Here is a 15,939-nt window from a genome sequence, read left to right as displayed (position 1 = left end):
ATTGTGAACACCTGATCACACTCACAATCTCCCGAGAATAGTCTTGACTGCTCTTCATTGCTATCTCGATTGGGTTTTGGCTAAACTCTCAGAGATCCCCTGTTCAATATGACAAGGGCCTCCAAAAAACGTATCCACCAGGACAGATTCTAGAAATCCATCTTAATAAATATTCATGAAAATTATGTGTTACTCCAATCCCAAAACTATTTACATCAAGGCATCCCTTTCGATTTGCCTGAGTCACAACATGTATTTCCCCCACCTTTTCTCTAACTACACCACAATATTGCCACTTGTTTAAACCAGAATCTTACTGTATCAAGTGTGTCATACTAGGTCTCCACCGAATGATGGAGCAGTGTTAAATGTTTTCCCTAACTAAGGGCCCTGTAGCATATATATTGTGTGCACTGTACAAGGGTTGCCTCCGAATTGAATGAGCTATTTGAAAGTATCCATCCACATGGAGCTAATGAGTGAAATATAGCAAGATCCTGTGGTAATCCTATTCAGTGCATTGCACAAATCATGATTATTTTCTGACTAGATAAAATGGAGATTAATAAAGCTATACTAAATTGAAAGAGATTAATTCAATGGCACATGAAAACTAAAAAGGGATTACAAATTGAACACTGGATCAATGAACAGTCCCAAATTGCTTTTTTTCCCCATGAATACTTGTGAGAGCGAGAGGATGGAAAGGGTGTGGGATGAAATCTAGTTAGAAGATAGTTCTCTTAGGGGAAATATGTCATGTTTGCTCAGTTCTCTATATCACAGCTATGCAACCTGTGATTTGCAATATGTTTAAAATCACAAACACCAAGATACCTAACCATTAACTATAATAGTTAGGATGGATGTGGGTCAAATGTTGAGGTTTCCAGACAACTAAAGGATGCACACCAATGGTATGCTTCACTGTCTGGTGTTTGATTTGAGAATATATTTTTAAGTTATTCTAAATATAGAAATATGAACCGCCAATGAAGATTAGGTTGAATTGTTTATTTATTTAGGTGTTTTGTAAACTGATTCATGTTGCCTTGTTAAAGTGCAACCTCTTACTTTGTTCTCACTTAAAAATATGTGTCCATCTTGTGGCTGTTTTCATAGTGGTAGAATGCACTCATTTTGAATGGTGGCCCTTACTTTTTAATGAGATATTTCATCTGGAATTTGAAGATAACACAACTAGTGAAGTGTTCTTTTTTGGTGGAACGTTGAACCTCAATTGAGGTTGACGTACAATATGGGATTTGGTTCAACTACCTGCACCACAAGAGGAACTTAGGTAAATTGTAGGATCATTCACAGATGAAGCAGACAGAGGAAATGTAGGATCTCCCCTAACTTCATCAATTCAGTAAATATATTAAACCAGGCCAAAAGGATAAACATGTCAGATTCTGCACTGATATTAACTTTATATTTGTCAACCCTTTGACTGTGATTTCTTTTTCCCATTTCAAATTTTCAGGCTCTGAAAGATCCCACCATGTCTGCCCGCAAAGACTTCCAGAGAGAGGCAGCACTACTCACAAACCTCCAACATGAGCACATTGTAAAATTCTATGGTGTGTGTGGGGATGGCGACCCTCTCATTATGGTCTTTGAGTACATGAAGCATGGGGACCTCAACAAATTCCTGAGGTAAGCAGCCTTCAAGAGCGATACGTGTGAGTGGATCACTTGAATTGTTCCATGTTTGAATGCAATTATACATATGAACTGTAATCTTGATTTAGGAAAACATTAAAATAAGCAGAGTTCAGACATGTATTCATTCCAATTGTTCAAAGGCTGCAGGATTTTCTACTAAGATAAGCTATAACAAACATTTTAAAGGTAGATTATAAAAGATTGGAAAATGTGATACATGAATGAATTAAAGCATTGCAAAATTTCCATGTGATCAGCCAAATAGGAGAGGGAAAAGGATTGTCATAAATACTGGAACAAGGGTGAAAAAACGAACAAAAAATGTACTGTACTGTCTAATCCATTGGTCTAACCAAAGAACTAGTTATGCACCTGTGACATATTAGAAATGTACAACTACTCTGTTGCTGGTGCTGAAAAGCTATCATTTCTACATGACCGCATTCATTTACGTCTATCAGTGGACACACTTTTCCACTATTTGAGTATCACAAGAAATTTCGAGCTATGCATATGTAACTATTACACTGCCATTGTATAAACCAATAAGTATGTGGTAATCACATGCAGTTGTAACCTTCACCAGTTTTTCCAAATTCATGCGGGAGAAGTAAGCATGAGGCCTCCAGAACACATACATCAGGGCAGAAAATGCATTGATATTAGATTTGTGTTGTTAAAATCTCACTTTTTAAAAATTCCATGCAATCATGTTCATAGAGAATTCCTGTTGTTACAAGCCCCCACCGTTGTAATATAGGGGATTCGCTGTGTCGAGCATGAATAAATCTCACTTCACAACGCAATGGCCAAGGTGACCATTGGGTTGTGAAGTGAAGATTGTACATAGAATCCTCACATGTAATATGGAACCTGGTGAGGACCACATTCCATATTACAACAATAGGCCAATTTGGTTTCCTGTATTGATCATTATGCCTATTTATTTATTTATTTATTTATTTATTTATTTATTTAATTATTTATTTATTTATTACATTTGTTAAACGCCCAGACAGCTTGGTTATACATGAGTGGCATTCCTAGTACATACAAAAACATATATATTACATTTTTATGTAGTCTTTCAAGAAATGGTTGTCATTACTTTATACATTATACATATTTTCATGTAAGGGGTACAGTTACTCATTTTGTTGGCGTCTGTCGGGAAAGGGTGGCCAAACTAGTGTTAGCTGGGTAGCAGTTGCCTAGAATTGGTTGAATATCCAAGTTTTATGTAACTTTTTGAAGCACTTGTTTGTTTGTTTGTTTATTTATTTGTATTGCGTGCCAGACCCAAGGGTAACCGGGCGCAGTGAACAGAATATATGAAGCTTACAATGTTGCATAGAAATTACAGTGTTAGGAAGGAGGTTTAATTTTTGATGTTAGTAGGGAGTGTGTTCCAATGTTTGGGGGCCATAACTGGGAAGTTGCTCCCCCCTGTCTGTAATATTTGTAACGCGGTACAGAGAGAAGCGGATTTGTGTTTGATCTGAGTGTTCTATTCGTTAATTATAGGGCTATTGCGTTGTTGATGTATATGGGTAGTTTTTTCGCTAGGCATTTATGGGTAACAGAGAGGGCTTTGAAGATGATTCTTGCTTTGATAGGTAACCAATGTGTCTCCCTTCTGATGTTGGACATATGATCTGATTTTTTGAGTCCTAGGGCTGCTCATAGTGCTTTATTTTGCATTAGTAATAATTTAGCCAGATTGCTGTTTGAGGTGCCTAGCAAGAGTACATTGAGGTAGTCCAATTTGGACAATATGAAGGCCCTGGCTAGGGTGGTGCAGTTGTTGGGCATGAGGAATTGGTGGCTGAGAGCAATTAATTTAGATGTGTGAGAGGTGGCTGAGGATAGTGCATTCACATGTTTAGTCATGGTTAGGGTAGCATCTAAATAAACACCTAGGGCCTCATTACGATTTTGGAGATAGCCATGCCCTTAATAAGGGCATGGCTGCCTCCAAACTCGGGTCCGGGTTCCTTGAATGAGGAATTACCAGGCCATTCCAACCTTGGAGGACCCGGTAATTCCTCATTCAATGTACCCATCCCATTCCCATTTGAGCCCCCATAGGGATCAATGGGAATTGGGAGGGAGCTAACAACGGGCCTGTTAAAAACGGGCCCGTTGTTAGCTCCCTAGTCTCCTCGCAGGACCCGCATAGGATGTCTGGTCTGACCAGATGTTCAGAGCGGGTTCCGCAAGGGTACCTCGTAATAGGGCGGAATGGGTTTAATGGCACCAGCACCTTTACCGGTGCCGTTAAACCCATTCCGCCTGGGTCGTAATGAGGCCCCTAGTTTTTTCACCTGTTTCAGGACTGGAATAGGAGTACCATCAATGTTGATTGATGTGTAGTCCAGGTGGAGTGTGTTGATTTTGGTTTGGGAGCCCACAATGAGAATCTCTGTTTCTCATCGTTGAGGTATAGGCTGTTGAGAGCCATCCAATTTTATATTATTGCATAGATTTTGTTGATATTAGTAGTGTCTAGGTCATAGTTGCCTGTGATCAGGATTAAATTCTGGGTGTCATTTGCAAAGTTAGTATAGATGACACCCATAGGATTAAAGTCTAAAACGATGTGCAAATAAGTATGAACAAAGATTTTAGAAAAGCTTTGTGAATACTCACAAATTTTATGATTCACTGAAATCAAAGAAACTTCACAAAAATCACCTAGAGGAAAACTGCCACAAGTTATACTCACCTCAAGACAAATTGAACTTAAACATTGATCAAATCGTAAATGCAAAAAAAAAAAAACGTACTTTGGGTATAAAGTTCTTAATGAGCTATTCCTTCTACAAAATGTGTCTGCTCCCTTGATTTTTACATGATTTTTGATGTTTATATTAGTAAAGTTCTTCTTATGAACCTGGGACCCCCAAATTAATAATATTGATTCACATTAGGGTTTATCCCATTTTGGGATGAGAAACCTACAGTGTTGCACTGAAGGTTTATTCATCAATGTAATAGAAATAATGTAGTCAATTTAAATACAGGAAATAAGGCATCTATAAAATTCCAATGTACAATGGTAACTACAATTAGGAAGGTTCTGGTTGCATTACTTTGATATGCTATATTTACTGGAATAAGCTTTTGTAACCCTCTATACATTTGGAGATAATGAGGTCTCTGGGTAAATCTTTCAATGTGATTAAAAAAACAGAATAAGAATGTTCCTGCATATCCAAGTCTCCCTACTTCCCCTTTACTGAAAATAGATACATCACACTTACTCAATGGACATGTCAGAATGTCAAATAGTGTTCTAGAAAACTCAATTTAAATACCGACTGCTTGACATTTGTGCATGTACATCGATTATAAAAAAAGCAGTTGCTAAATTATCTTCAGTGGTGTATCTATTGCATTTATGTGTTAACGTATACATTGGTAATTGTCAATGGACAAATAAATGTGGGAAAAGGGGTGGTAGTAAATAACCCTTTCCCCTTATTCTTGGGTGGATCAGCTTAAGTAAAAAGACTCTGCTTGGTGCTGCAACCTGGAAATAACTTCAAATGCATTACTTTATTTTTAGGTATGCACAAAGTGATTTGTCCTTTTGGCTCCCAAATATTTCTTCTGCATGTGCAGAAGGAGTCAGGGGTCTCCATGTATACAAACCATCACATGTAGTCTATCAAATCTATATTTTCAGAAGCCCATACATTTCTCAAATATTCCCTAACATCTCAAGATGTAGAGTCAATTTATATGCTCATACTCTGCTGTACATAGAAATGGAAGGGGCCAGGGTTTAAATAATTTCCCATTAGGCTATCACTCCCCTCAGCATTATTTTCCCTTCATAGAATACTTATATGTGAATTTATTTTGGCTTTCTCACAGCCAGATAGGCACCCTCTTAAGGAATGGTTTAATTCTCCACCTCGGGTACAGGTAGGCAAAAGTGATCAAGATGGTGTCAGCTTCCCTCCATAGCCCAGTTCCCTTCTTTCTTTATTTGGGCTTGTTTGCTGTCTTTCCCAGTGAAGAAGGCTTGGGGTTTTAACTCGAGGCCTCCTTTCTTACAGTGTACTGCCAGTTATCCATAAACGGGTCCAAAAGGAAAGCAATCTAGTTAATTCTCCTTTCTGTTAATATCAATTATCCTGTCTCTCCTTCTTTTCATAAATCAGAGAGTGAGAGGGTAAGTGTGTATCTGTCCAGAATCTATGGGATTGGCCATTTCTAGAGCAGAATCCACACCCTTTAAAAGTGTATATAATTTATCTAATCTAATTGGTTCATATATGTGATTGGAATGTGTTCCAAAAGTTACATCACACTAAATCAACCACTCCATAGTCATTGGCATAGTCATTGGTAGCATTATTGAAGAGGGCAGTCTAAAGGGTGTGACTACTAAACCCTAGTTTACCTTTGTTTTGATGTGATGTTATCCTGGAAATGTTTGCATTAATCAATTGTAACCTTCTATAACATAATAATTCACAAACGTAATCATGTAATTAATCAGTTCATCAGATTGAAATCACTCCGCCAAATCAAATAATGATATTCTCATCTAGACACAGCATGTGGTGGGTGTGCTATAGATACTTTTACACAAAAATACAATGTGCAGCTCAGAATAATGGGCTTTGCAGCACAGGTGCTAGGATATACAAATCACTGGTGTGCACCTATTTGTTGCAAAGATATCCATATTCATCTAATTAGCATAATTAAATAATGTAAACAAATGTTTTACAATCAGCTGATCAAGCTTTTCACCCTGTTCTTTTGAAAAACATATGCCTATTTGATCTTTTATTCAAACGTTATAAGCAATAAAGGTATTCTCAATACAAAATTCAAAAAGCATTTGTGTTTAATTCCAAAACATTACATGTCATCTCCAGTCTCTCTCTGTCTTGTAAAAGAACATCTGGTGTCCTATAGTTTTATTTCATAGCTTTTGCATTTATGAACTAGAGAAGCCTGATGACCACAGTAAACGTTTTTTTAAGTAAAGAGTTGGCAAGCAATGACCATTTTTTACCCAGTCATGGCTCCTGAGTGATTCTAGTATGTGCCTCTTCTAGCAGACTCTAGGACTTTCTTGCTGTAAACTTTCCTTAAGGAGAGGCCTGGCTGATTAAAAGATCGTATTAGTTGTGAGGGGACCCTTGGTGAGGATGTATTCACTGCATTTCTAAGGATGTTAGCCTAAGCTCACAGATGCATGTTGTAAATGGTGAGCATTTGTTTTGCTTTCAGAATCTGAATCCTGAAAAACAACTCCAGGAACAGTCATAAGATTGTATGGTCATACTCAAAAGCCAGTGTTTACACTTCTTTCTCACTGGAACGCAAAGAATCTACCTTCCTGTAGCTGGTGGCGGGATGGAAGGGCGGTTGGCATTCCAGGCCATGCTTGGGCTCATTCACAAAATGCAGCATTTAAAATGACCTTTTTTTCATGTTGCCTAAAATAGAACATTATAACATTTAGCTTGGTCATCAAAGTCCAGTCCAAGATTTACATGTTTGATATGTATGTAGATTTCTTTCCATAAAGCCGATTTTCAGTCCTGTAAAGGGAAATAGATTTATTTTCCTATAATTTGTTGTGCTTTACATGCCATATTTGACTGTTTTTCCATTTTAACACACGTTGCTGGATACTTGCCGTAAAAGGAAGGACTTACTGTCTTGGTTTAATCAGTTACTTTAGAGCTATACACTTTTAGATGGGCTGCAAACATTGCACATTCCCTCACACATGTCATTTCTCTGGCAGTGAGGACTGACTCCAGACACGTTTGTTCTTAAGCTGATACTTTTCTTTCTTAGGATACTTTTCATTGTCACAGGTATTACTACAATTCTTGTGCGGTTGCATCACACACTCAAATGCATTCTGACACTTTTGAAGCTTGGGTTCTGCCCTGGAAGGGACTGGGGGAAAGGGATGGTGTCTGTTCCAGAAGAATGTGAAGATGCAGTATTCCATCTTTTAGAAGTGTCAGCAGTTCTCAACACCATAAATCATGCCACCCTCACTTGTCAACACAGTACAATGGACTTTGCTTGACTGGTTCAAATTCCTCCTGGCTAAAAGAAAACAATCAATAGACCTGCCCTTCTGAGACTCCAGCGTGGACATGGTATTAATCACTATCAAAGTTACTCCAGAAATGTGCCTTGATGTTCTACAGAAACACACGAGATATGCAGATTATTTTGCATATAATTGGCCATATTTAACCAACCAAAATCAAATGTGCTACAGGAATGATGGAGCACATTTTCTGGGTAACCCTTGACCATCTTTTGCACCCAGTTCTAGAGTACTGTCTGTCACCAGTGCATACGGTATGGTATCTGTTAATATTGTTGGACACCTATCTAACCTAAACTTCAAAAATAACACAAGTTGTACAATATTATTCTGCACAAATTAAATGCCTGTGAAGGATTATTTCGTGTTTTAAATCTTTCTCCCAATTGTCATATTGGTAAATGCCTTTACAATATTAAAACAAGGATGATACAAAGTCTTATATGTGAGTCTAATGGCCTGATTCAGAGAGCATTATCCAATGGGATTGCTCCATTATAAAATGCTTTTGTGAATCAGGCCCTAACTCTTTACTCTTTAAAAAGGTGCCATTGTGTGGAAAAACTGGCAGCACACATTCTTCTGGGAGAGCACATATCATGCCTGTTCTTACTGCACTGGCTCTTGTAGGTCTAGTGTTTGCATCTTTATATCTTGACCCAAAAAAAATTCTAATCAACTACCGAAATGCTTATGGTAATTTGGAAGATCTCCCACACTAAGTGGGGTGGTCGTTCCTCCTCCTCCTTCTTTGCGCCCCTACTGTTGGCCTCTCATTTTGTGTCAGCACTAAGGACCATAAAAAAATCAGGAATCTGTTTGCGGTCTGCAGGCCATGAAGCCAAACAAACAAAAGGCTTCATATAGAATCTTGACATGCAGTACTTTGGACTTCATGGTATGCAGACTGTAGACAGATGAAGACGACAACAGGAGCCTTCATGCATTTTTATGTATGGGCAACACATATACTCAGAGCAGTCTCATGCTCATATCACGTCCATCTTATTGAGATGAGTAAAGCCAACACTACTGCCTTTGGGAGTGCAATTGGGCAGTAACAGCTCGCCATCCCAAGGCTAGATAGGCCTGAGAAAAGTGAGGGCCTCATTGAGGGATCATGGCCATTTCTGGACATGTACAAGCCGGAACAAGTTGGTAATAACAATTTGCAGCCCAGGACTCCCTCTGGATGCAAATATTGTAACTCCTTTGGGATGCAAATATTGTGAAAATTCGTTTTTTTGGGTGGGTCTATAATTCGTGGGAGTGTTAGGGTCTAGATTGGGTTTTTTAAGAAGAGGGAGGACCCAAGCTTTTTTGAGGTTGTTGGGAACAACTGAGTTCTTGAAAGAAGAATTGATCAGTGAAGTGATAAATGGGGCTAGATATTTGGCTCCTTCCTTGATGACTGAGGCAGGGAACAAGTCACCTTTGCAGTTGGAGGGTTTGAGGCTGGCAATTACCTTTACTACTTCATCCTCAGTGACTGGGGAAAAGTGGAAAGGGGAGCAGTCGGGAATGTAAGGCTCTTTTTACTACTAAGGTGGTCTTTGGTGGTAAGGTTGGCTTTTTTAGACTCTATTTTAGCTTGTAGAAGGGCAATTTTATTTGAAAGGGCTAGTTGGATGTTATTGCACCAGGCTTTGTCCTTGATACAGTCCTCAGTGGGTGGCAATGGTGATTTGAGCTCTCTTAGTATACAGAATAATTATTTCGTGCCAGATTTGGCATTGTGTATTCTCAGGTTATAAATCTCTTTTTTGGTGTTTAAGATAGCAGATTTGTAGGTGGAGTCTACTTTAGAGAATGTATCTTTAGTAGAGAGAGAAGGGGCTTTTCTCCAGTTAGTATCTGCAGCTCTTTTAATGTTGTAGAGAGTCTTTAGTTCTGCTGAGAACCATTTGTTGGTATGGGCAATAGGTTTGGCCTTTTGTTTTTGAGAGGAGCTATCTGGTTGAGGGCTTGTTCCATGAGTATTGTTGTAAAGATATACCAGGGCAGATGGGTTGGCATTCCGTGTGGGGAAGTTAGCCTTAGTGATGGGCATAAGGAGCGGTCTAAGGTTTTTCTACCCAAGGAAACTTACGGTTGCACTTGGGGCATAATTTAAATGAAGTACTCTCCATATGTTACTTTATGGCAGCGGGCGAGTATATGTAGGAAATAAACAAGTGTAGTTATGTTCATCCCCCACTCTCCCTACTTGCAGGGCCAAGGCCAGAAGCCTTCCGAGGCCCGGGTCGAGGCCAGAGGCCTTCCAAGGCCAGATGCCTTCCGAGGTCCAAAGTCCGTCGTACAGTCTCACGGCTGTTCATTCTTCGGCCGGTGTCAATCTTCGGAATTTCAACGTGTGATTTAAAGAACAGGGAATTTTAGATGAATTATGACAAAATGCCTGAAAGCCAGGGAACTCCGCAACTATGCTTCCGACAAGTATGGTGGAAAAAAACAATCTGAGGGTCCTACACGAGTGAGGGATCAGTGGACGTCACACTAGGGATAGTACTACTGGTACGCCCTAGGTTGACGCCCATTTTCGAGTTTCGAAAAACAAACTGTAATACTCCGCAGTTTCCACTAGATGTCGGCCTATGCACAGCATGTGAATCTAAGCAAATACAATCATCAGAAATACAATTACGGTGAGTAATGTATCATATATATATATATATTACACAGCCACAGTAGTGGCCGTGTAGTTATGGTTAAGTTGCTAATCCCATAGGAAGAGCACTTTTTGGGTGGCTTATAACTTCGCTCTCCCTGGACGAATCTTCACCAAACTTTGCAAAACAAGTGTATGGCCCACTCTGAATTGTGCACAAAGTTTGGTGAGGTTTGGTCCAGGGGGGGCAAAGTTATAGTGGGGGTCCCAAAATGTCTTTTTTTCACATAGACTGAATGGGGATAAAACTTTGCTTATGCCTACAGCCCAAACCACTGGACGGATTTTCACCAAATTTGCAGCAGGAGCAGCAGCTTGGTCCCGAAAGTGTGCTTTTGTAAATTTGGAAAATTCGCACAGTAGTTTTTAAAAAAATTACCAAAAAGTAGGTCACAAAAAATGAGTGATATCTATGTCCGGTCCGTGGACACACTTCCCTGTTCGTTCCGTGGACAGTGTCCTGAATGGCTAAGCGGCTTGCATCATGTCCAATTGCTGATTGGATGGTGAAGAGCGTGGAGTGCGTCGATTTTTTGGGAACACCCAGCATTTTGTGTCCGTGGACATCCACGGACAGCGCAGAGACAAATAATGGTGAAATACAATTTTGGCAAGTGTGTTGGCATGTAAGACTGTTTGGGGAGGGTGGGGGAGAAAGAGATGGGTCAAATATTGTATCTATTTATGTGGCAGGCACCCCTGTTGTGTTTGTTGTGTCTGCGGACAGACGCACTGTCCTCGATGTCCACAATCGACCCAAATGGGGTGTCCTAAGGACACTATACCTGTCCGTACTGTTCGCAGGTAAGTGTAAACTGTTCTAAGAACACACACAGTGTCCGGGATGTCTGTAAGCAAATGAAAATGGAGGTGTCCTAAGGACACTGTACCTGTCTGTGCTGTTCGCATGCAAGTTGAAACTTCTAAGAACACACATGGTGTCCGAGATGTCTGTAATAAAACAAAAATGGAGGTGTCCTAAGGACAATATACCTGTCCATGCCGATCGCAGGCAAGTTGAAACTGTTCTAAGAACACACACGGTGTCCAGGATGTTCGGAATTGGGCAAGCGGGGGTGTCCTAAGTGTCCTAAGGACACTATTCCTGTCCGTACTGTTCGCAGGCAAGTTGAAACTGTTCTAAGAACACACACGACGTCTGGGAGGTCCGTAATTAAATGAAAATGGAGGTGTCCTAAGGACACTAAATTTGTCCATGCTGTTCACCTGCAAGTTGAAACTGTTCCAAGAACACACAGGTTGTCCAGGATGTATGTAATTAAACGAAAATGGAGCTGTCCTAAGGATACTATACCTGTCTGTACTGGTCGCTGGCAAGTTGAAACTGTTCTAAGAACACACACGGTGTCAGTGGACATAAAAATCGACCATATGACATAGTTAAAATGTTTGATTCTATGGGTGTGATATGCTGTGGTGGTTGCGGACAGGGCCTAGAGTATTGGGTGCATGTGGTGTTTGTGGACAGGGCATAGAGTCTTGGGTGCACCTGTAATCGATATTCAATCAACACTACAGCTAAGTCAATGCCTAGTCTGGGATGCTGAGGAAAACCCTTATTAATGTATTTTTATGTCCAGTTCAGTACTCTGGATGACAACCCTTGTATAACACCCGCCTCTTAGAATCCCCCCACTGAGCCAAGAAGTAGGTTTGTTTTGCAAATTAAAAGGTTTATTTGAAAAATTAACAAGATATATATCACACTTTTATAATAAATTAATAATTGATATCACACTTATGGATATAATGTTGATCAACAATGGGTAATCTGGCACTAGCACACTCTTTACAATCAATCAGGAGTTAGTATAGGATGGATAAGGTAGCAAAAATACTTTTATGGTTTCAAGGGAAAAGCAATGAGGAATAAAATGCCGTACAGAAATACTTGATATGATTTTAGCAAAAGATAAGATAATCACTTTTTCTCTGGCAATTCACCCCCCCCCCCCACGCAATGTAAGAAATGGAAGGAGATGGAAAGAGGAGCACACAGTTCTGAGGAATGCAATCAAATACAATACGAAATTCAGTTACCCCCAGCAAGCTTAGAGGAAACAGGAAGAAGTTTGAAACACAGGCCCAAAATGCTTTTAAATGTGATGGCAATGGATGGGAAAATGTGCTAACTGATTTTAATTCCCTCTAGAGATTCAGGGTGAGTGAGAGATGCTTTTTGGTATTAATTCAGGCTCACTTTAGCAATGCTCTATGAGTTATTACCAGGTTGCAAACGGATTTTAACAAAGGAAAGAATGGAGCTGCTATTTTGACAAGTGGAGAAATTGAGCCAAATCGCAAATTGCGGTAAATTTCGCAAGTGCGTAAATCGCGATTGCAGGAAAAGTATAGGGAGTAGGAAGTTATTGGAAAGCCTAGAATCACAGCTTTAAAATGAAAGTTAAACCATGTTCCTAGGACAAACGATTCCGGAGTTACAGACGATTTTGTGAAGGTAGTTTTTCAGAAATGAATCACAGTTTCAGAATGACAGTTGACAGCTTTCAGCTTTAAAATGACAGGTGACAGTTGTGCAGCTTTAGAATGACAGATGACAGCTTTCTAGGAGGCAGTTCTAATTAAGTTAAAATAGTTGAATTACATTATTTTAAACTAATAGATTGGGTTTTGCACAGTTCTGGCGGTACTCACAATATATTTTGGACAGGAATGGGCCACGCCACGGATCTGGTCATGGTTTGGACTGGACTCTGGTTCTCGTCTCGGCACTTCACATCGATCTGGGTCAGCTCTCTGGATACAGTGGCCTGTGGTTCTCTGGATCTCTGGTCTGGTCTCTGGTACTCGCCAAAGTTCTCTGGATCGGGTTCTGCTTTCTCTGGACACAGCACTGCTCCTGGATACTGTTACCGGTTCTGGCAAATGTTCTTGGCAAAGAATTCAAACAGCTCGCCCGGCTGTTGAATAGTTTGGTTAGGTTTGCTGGATTCTGAAGGCCTGTTGAGAATACTTTTGCTTGCAGTGGGCCTTCTAGGTTCAAAGTTCTGTAGTCTATGGGTCTCTGGTTCTGGTCTCTGTCTGGATGAGATGTCAGCCGTCAAAATGCTCAGCAGAAATGGAAAATGAATGTCTCTACCTGGCCCAGCAGTCTCTTTTTATGTGTTTTGGAAGTGGGTGTGTGCGTAGCATAACTGAGCCTGCCCCTCTCTACTTGTCATTGGCCCAATTCTCCACTCTCCGATGATTGGGGGAAGGAAATGGATTGTCATCATGATGAGGTCTGTTTATGGGTCAGAGGATCCTCCCCTGGTCAATTTGCCCACAAATCTATATTTGATCCAAATACATATTTCCCAGGTACACAAGTGGTTGACATTGCAAGTACATATTACACATTTGCTTCAGGTAGTCTCTGTCCCGACTCTGGCGTTTCTAGGAGCTTGCATTCAAAAATGGCAACTTATTTTCGATTTTAGTGGGTTTTGCAACATTGCTTTTTCATCAAAAATTATACAAAGGTACATCCTCCTTCTCCACACATTCCAGCTATTTACTAGGTTTCTAGCATAAACCCGGTGTCTGTAATATCAATAAATAGCGGGGTTTGGTCCTAGAACACCGTAGAAAATGGAGTTTGGACTCAAATCGTGAGGGCATTTTTCATACTAAGACTCTCAAAGTTGTACATTCCTGTCATTTGGTTACAATAAGTTATCAATGTTTCTATAAAATATATATTTGTTGCAATAGGAATCCACACTCAAGTCTGGCCCACCCCTTGAAGCTGGGTGGGCCAGGGACCACATGTCTCTCCTTGCTGGCAGAGGGCTGTTGACAGGAAACACTCAAAAATAACATACCCCATTCAACTGAAAGGGGCTATTGTCTCTCTCCTCCAGGCTGAAGGGGACACCCCCTCCCTCTCACTCAGAAGGGCCATGTGATATCCTGCCTCCTGTTGTGAGTCTCTGGGGTGTTAAGAGTTCTCAGCCTCTTGGCTTCTGGGAACAGCAGGTGGCTAAGATTTTCAATTAACCAACAGGCTTTGAAGTCCCTGTTGACTCAGGTCCCTTTGTCAGACAGTTCTCCTGTCAGAGTTTAGACCGCTAGCGCCGCCTTGTGGAATTTGTCGGTACTGCATCCATTTTTGGTATCTGTCTTGAATTACTGCATTTCAATAGAGTGGTCTTTTGCTTGATAGAATAGGACCCTTGCTTAACATTGTTTTGATGGCATCCATACAGTAGAGTGGTGATGTGGAACCCCCCACAAGAAGGTTGTATCTTTGGAGTGGTCTTGTGCCAACTGCGCAGCTCTCCTGGATTCTGGCGTGAATGTGGGCGGCGACAGCTCATCCCCACATCCGCCCAGTCTATTGATTTAGTTTGTTCTGGGATAGAATAATGGGCGGCGACAGCTCATCCCCACATCTACCCAGTCTATTGATTCAACATGGGTCAAAACCCTTGACACACCCAAGACCAAAGTTCAAGACCAAAGTTATAAGTATCGAAGTTATAGTCCGTAATGAAAAGAAAATGAAGGTGCCCTAAGGACACCATACCTGTCTGTACTGGTCGCAGGCAAGTTGAAACTGTTTTAAGAACACACACAGTGTCCAGGATGTCTGTAATTAAATGAAAATGGAGGTGTCCTAAGGACACTATACCTGTCGTACTGTTTGCAGGCAAGTTGAAACTGTTCTAAGAACACACACGGTGTCCGTGGACATAAAAATTGCCCATATGGCATAATTAAAATGTTTGATTCTATGGGTGTGATCTATGGGTGTGATATGCTGTGGTGTTTGTGGCCAGGGCCTAGAGTCGTGGGTGCATGTGGTGGTTGTGGTCAGGGCATAGAGTCTTGGGTGCATAGCCAAAGGTCATGCACCCAAGACCAAAGTTCAAGACCAAAGTTATAAGTACCGAAGTTATAAACTAGCATGGGTGTGATATATTGCGGTGGTTGTGGCCAGGGCCTACCCAAGACCGAAGTTATAAGTACCGAAGTTATAAGCTACCATGGGTGTGATATGCTGCGGTGGTTGTGGCTAGGTCCTAGAGTCTTGGGTGCATGGGCCATGCACCCAAGACCAAAGTTATATGCACTGTTTGCTTCAATGGTTGTGTTATGGTGCAGTATTTATGAGTTGTACTTATTGTAATATACTTACTGTTTGGTTTGGTAACTGGAGTACATATATTCTTTGTCAATTTCTGTGATTAAAGAAAAGATCATGTTAGTATTGGTAGTTTGTAAAGACTTATAGCATTGAATAATAGACATTGTTTATTAATTTTGACCCTCATAATAAAGGTTTTCCATAATAACTTACTAGAAATTCTTGATTCTATTAAAGACACGGAGGCGAGCATTATGCTTCTCTTTCTTTAATTATTTATATAAAGAAAGCTCAGCAGCAAGTTATTTTATGCACTCAATATAACAAAGGTCATTCTAAAAGTGCGTTGATATAATACGTAACACAAAACTGTTGAAATACATAAAAAAGTTTATA

General features: G+C 40.3%; 1 protein-coding gene across 3 annotated transcripts in view; it reads left to right on the top strand.

Annotated features, from left to right (window-relative positions):
* Positions 1-15,939, top strand: part of NTRK3 (neurotrophic receptor tyrosine kinase 3) — a 1,833,633-nt gene that overhangs the window by 1,629,853 nt on the left and 187,841 nt on the right. For all 3 annotated transcript variants that reach the window (XM_069624286.1, XM_069624285.1, XM_069624287.1), the window contains exon 14: positions 1,487-1,659. In XM_069624286.1, coding sequence (XP_069480387.1) covers positions 1,487-1,659 — 173 coding nt within the window. The remainder of the gene's footprint in view (positions 1-1,486; positions 1,660-15,939) is intronic.

The sequence above is a fragment of the Ambystoma mexicanum genome, chromosome 11 (assembly GCF_040938575.1).
Source record: "Ambystoma mexicanum isolate Mex_15411 chromosome 11, UKY_AmexF1_1, whole genome shotgun sequence".
NCBI classification, from domain to species: Eukaryota; Metazoa; Chordata; class Amphibia; order Caudata; family Ambystomatidae; genus Ambystoma; species Ambystoma mexicanum.
The sequence above is the reverse complement of the archived record's forward strand: the minus strand, read 5'-3'. Positions and strand labels throughout refer to the sequence as shown.